Source organism: Merops nubicus, unplaced genomic scaffold (genome assembly GCF_000691845.1).
Source record: "Merops nubicus isolate BGI_N331 unplaced genomic scaffold, ASM69184v1 scaffold26064, whole genome shotgun sequence".
NCBI lineage: Eukaryota > Metazoa > Chordata > Aves > Coraciiformes > Meropidae > Merops > Merops nubicus.
In genome coordinates this window covers 1-3,417 of record NW_008606603.1, presented here as the reverse complement: position 1 = coordinate 3,417, position 3,417 = coordinate 1, and the positions used below count along the sequence as shown (strand labels likewise).

Below are 3,417 nucleotides of genomic sequence, written 5' to 3'. Positions count from 1 at the left end.
CAGCAGGAGGTTGGGTGGAGTTGTTGGCACCTTTAAAGACTTCTGAAAGGCAGCACTGACTTCTTTTCCATGTGTGGTGATGTCTTGCATGGGAAGCATCTTCCTTTCAGGGTCCATCAGGATTTCATGATACAAGATGCTTCCTGAGATACCACATAACCAAGTGGCTAATTTTCACTCTGGCAAGAGATTAGTGAGGGGATGGTGTTAAATTTATCCCATGTTTCATAGGCTGTTAATCAGTGTGAGTAATTAGGAAGCAGATGATGCAGTTGCTGAGGTAAGGTGACACCAGGGAAGGCTGAAAGATCTTCAGGGACACTGAAACACCTTTGGCATTTATCAAGAATATTTCATCAAGTTTTGGCCAACTCCTTTCTAAAAAGGGATTGAAAAGTGATTCAATTCAAGTATAATTTTTTGAGATTAATCTCAAGAATAATAGTTGTTGAATTATGGAAGTAAATAAATTTGAATCCTTAGGATTTCAAGATTATTGACCATTTTTACCCTCTAAAAGAGACAGCCAAGATTTGAAGTAATCTAAAATAATTGTGTTGTTTGAAAAGAGGACAGTCTTTTACTGCTCCTGTCTCTTCATAACAGCTTGAGAAGCCTCTGGTGAAGCAAGAAGTCAGGAGATTTTGTCCTGCTTCATTTAAGGTATAGAATTCATACCTGCAGGAAGAGATCTCTAGATATGGGTGCCAAGAATATGTTAAAATCCAAACACTTAAAAGATGCTGCAAAAAGAAATTAAAATTTTAATGCTTTCCTTTTCCTTTTGCCTGTTTTATTTAGGGGGAAAAAGACTTTTATTTATCTAGGCTTGTTTGTTTTTCAGGACAGCAATAGATCTTTCTTACTCTGGCAGTGGCCCTGATATGTTTGGGCTAGTGTCAAGCATTTTAGAGGAGCCAAGCAAGCCAGAGCCAGTTACAGATTGGTAAGTTGTTCTCCAAGTTCTTACATGCTGTGTAATGTTTTCTGTGTCCTTTCACACAGATGTGATACACATATTGAATTGTTTCAAAGTTGAGTAACAAACATCTTACAAATCCTCCTGAATTATAGTGTTTTTCTTTACTGCAAAAAAAAAGAAGGCAAAAAAACTACTAGAAATGCAATTTTTCTGACATCTTCCATCAGACTACAGCATTTGAGGGGGAAAAATGATCTCATTTTAACCAGTAGGGACTTGACTGAATGCAATTAAATTTAAACTATTTAATAGAACCAGATAAACTCTGCAGTTCTGAATATACTTATCATAAATATCAGAAAGCAGCACTGATGGTCAGATTTCACACAGAGTTTAATCAACTGCAGCCAGAATATTTCCCTCTCCTCACAATTTGGAGGAGGGCTGTGTATGGATAGCCAAGAATGTGATGGGGAGTAAATGTTGGAGAGGGGCAATATCTGTGATATGTGCCTAGTTTTAGTGTAAGGACAGTTTGAAATCATTACAGGAGCTTTGTTGAACTTTATTACAGGACTTCTCTCTCCAGGTTGTTTCCACTGACGTGGGGGCCTGATTTTGGAAGCCATGGTGAATCCTCAGGGCTCTCCTCTAAGCACTCAGTTGAAAGTAAGGATTTTTCAGAGCTGGTGGGCACACAGAGCTACTCTCAGGAGCCCCTGCAGAAGCCTCACCATGTGGAGATGTTGCACAGAGGTCTGGAAGATCTTCACCTCATGGAGTCTTGGCTTTCTCCATCTGGCCCTCAGCCTGTGGACACCCTGCAGAACAGTTGTGCTGAGAATGTCTCCTCACAAGATGAGAAGACAGTTCACCCAGAGGGGTTTGTGTGTCAGAACTCAGGCTGTCATCCCCTTCTGGGCAGTTATGACCATGTGAGGTTAAACGGAGACTACCAAAAAATTGGTTCCAATTTGAGCCCTTTTTCTGCTCCAAACAGAATGAAAGAAGGCACCAGCATTCAGAAAGAGTGTTGGGAACCTGAGAGAGCCAGAGGCAAAGCTCTGAAAAACGCTGCTCAAGAGCAAGCCAAGTATTCCCCTGCTCGTGCCAGCCAGCCAGTGGATGCCTCTTGGGGTAAAGCATCCCAGGACAACCCCTTGTTTTCAAAAAGACACAAAAACTTCCCAGCTGCTCATAAACTGCAGGCATCTCTTCCTCCATCATTCTATTTTTTCAATCAGGCTCCTAAAGAAAATAAGTTCTCTGGAGGAACAGACAGAAAACCACAGGAAACCCATGTCCAGAACAGTCCTTGTAGCTTTACTTCAGGGGGTGCTTCTCATGATGAGTATCCCATTCAGATGAGTCCTAATGAATGCTCTCCTAAAGTGTCAGAATATGATCCAGCTGTAAAAAAACTGATGGAAAATGGGAGTTACTCCTCATGCTGTGGTCACACATGGCTGGAGGGGGCAGTGGCAAATCCAGCAGCTGTGTCAGGTGTCCCCTGTGGAAAAGGAATGGGGACAAGTCCTCAGTCATCTTCAGGGGCCTCAGCCACCTCTGGTGTCTCTCCCACTCATCCCTACTACCCACAGATCTCACCCCTTCTTCCAAGGAAGGGTGGAAGGTTACACAGACCAAATGGTGCTTCTCATAATTTAGGAGTTTCTAATTTCATCACAGAAGATCAGAAGCTGATGAAACCCATTGGACAATCACAGCACGACCCCTTGCCTCAGGAGGGGCAGTACCATCAGCTCCCTGTGAATTTTTCATCTGCCTGGTTAACCCAGCAGAACACTGTGAGTGAAGACCCTGAAAAACACCACAGGCTCCCAAAAAAGCAGACCCAAGAAACCAGCAATAAGGACAACAGGAGAGGCAGGAGGAACTGGATTCCTCACTTTGGGTCTGCAACCCCAAACCATCAGCAGTTCAGTGTGCTCCAAAAACCCCACAAACAGAACAGTGGTACCCTGGGAGATTTCATCAACCCTCCTTTCCTGCCTTCTTTCCCACTGATGTCAGATTTCAAGCAGAATCCCAGCTTTCCTCCATTTCATCCCCATCTCCTTTCATCCCCAAATCACTTCAGCTTCCCACCGTCGCCCTTGCTGTTCTCAGAACTGGTGGATCTTCATTACAAGGACTTCAGCCACCTGAATCCCCTCACCCAGCATCTGTTCTGTGGGGAGCCAGCTGCCCCATGCTTTGCCTTCCCAGCACCCTTCAAGTGCAGACCCCCAAGAGGTCGCAGTGGGGCTGCCAACGAGCTTCACCTCCGACTGGAGGAGTGCTACGAGCAGTGCAGAGCTCTGGAGGAGGAGAGAAAGAAGGTAAAACACAACTGGGAGTGGCTTCCTGTCAGCTGGTGACCACGTGGAACAGTTTGTAGAGGAGATCCTGTCACTCCTCTCCAAATAACCCTGTAACTCACAGTGTAAACCCAGACTCTCCTTTTTCCTGCACAGCCATTTAAGGAGAGAAAC

General features: G+C 44.4%; 1 protein-coding gene across 1 annotated transcript; it reads left to right on the top strand.

Moving 5' to 3' along the window:
• Positions 1 to 844: 844 nt before the first annotated feature.
• On the top strand, positions 845 to 3,264 carry LOC103772381 (chromosome unknown open reading frame, human C17orf104; the record flags this gene model as incomplete). The annotated part of the gene is made up of 2 exons (XM_008939712.1): positions 845 to 946; positions 1,497 to 3,264. Coding segments are annotated over 2 exons (1,870 nt in total), but the record flags the coding sequence as incomplete, so codon positions are not given.
• Between the last annotated feature and the right edge of the window lie 153 nt (positions 3,265 to 3,417).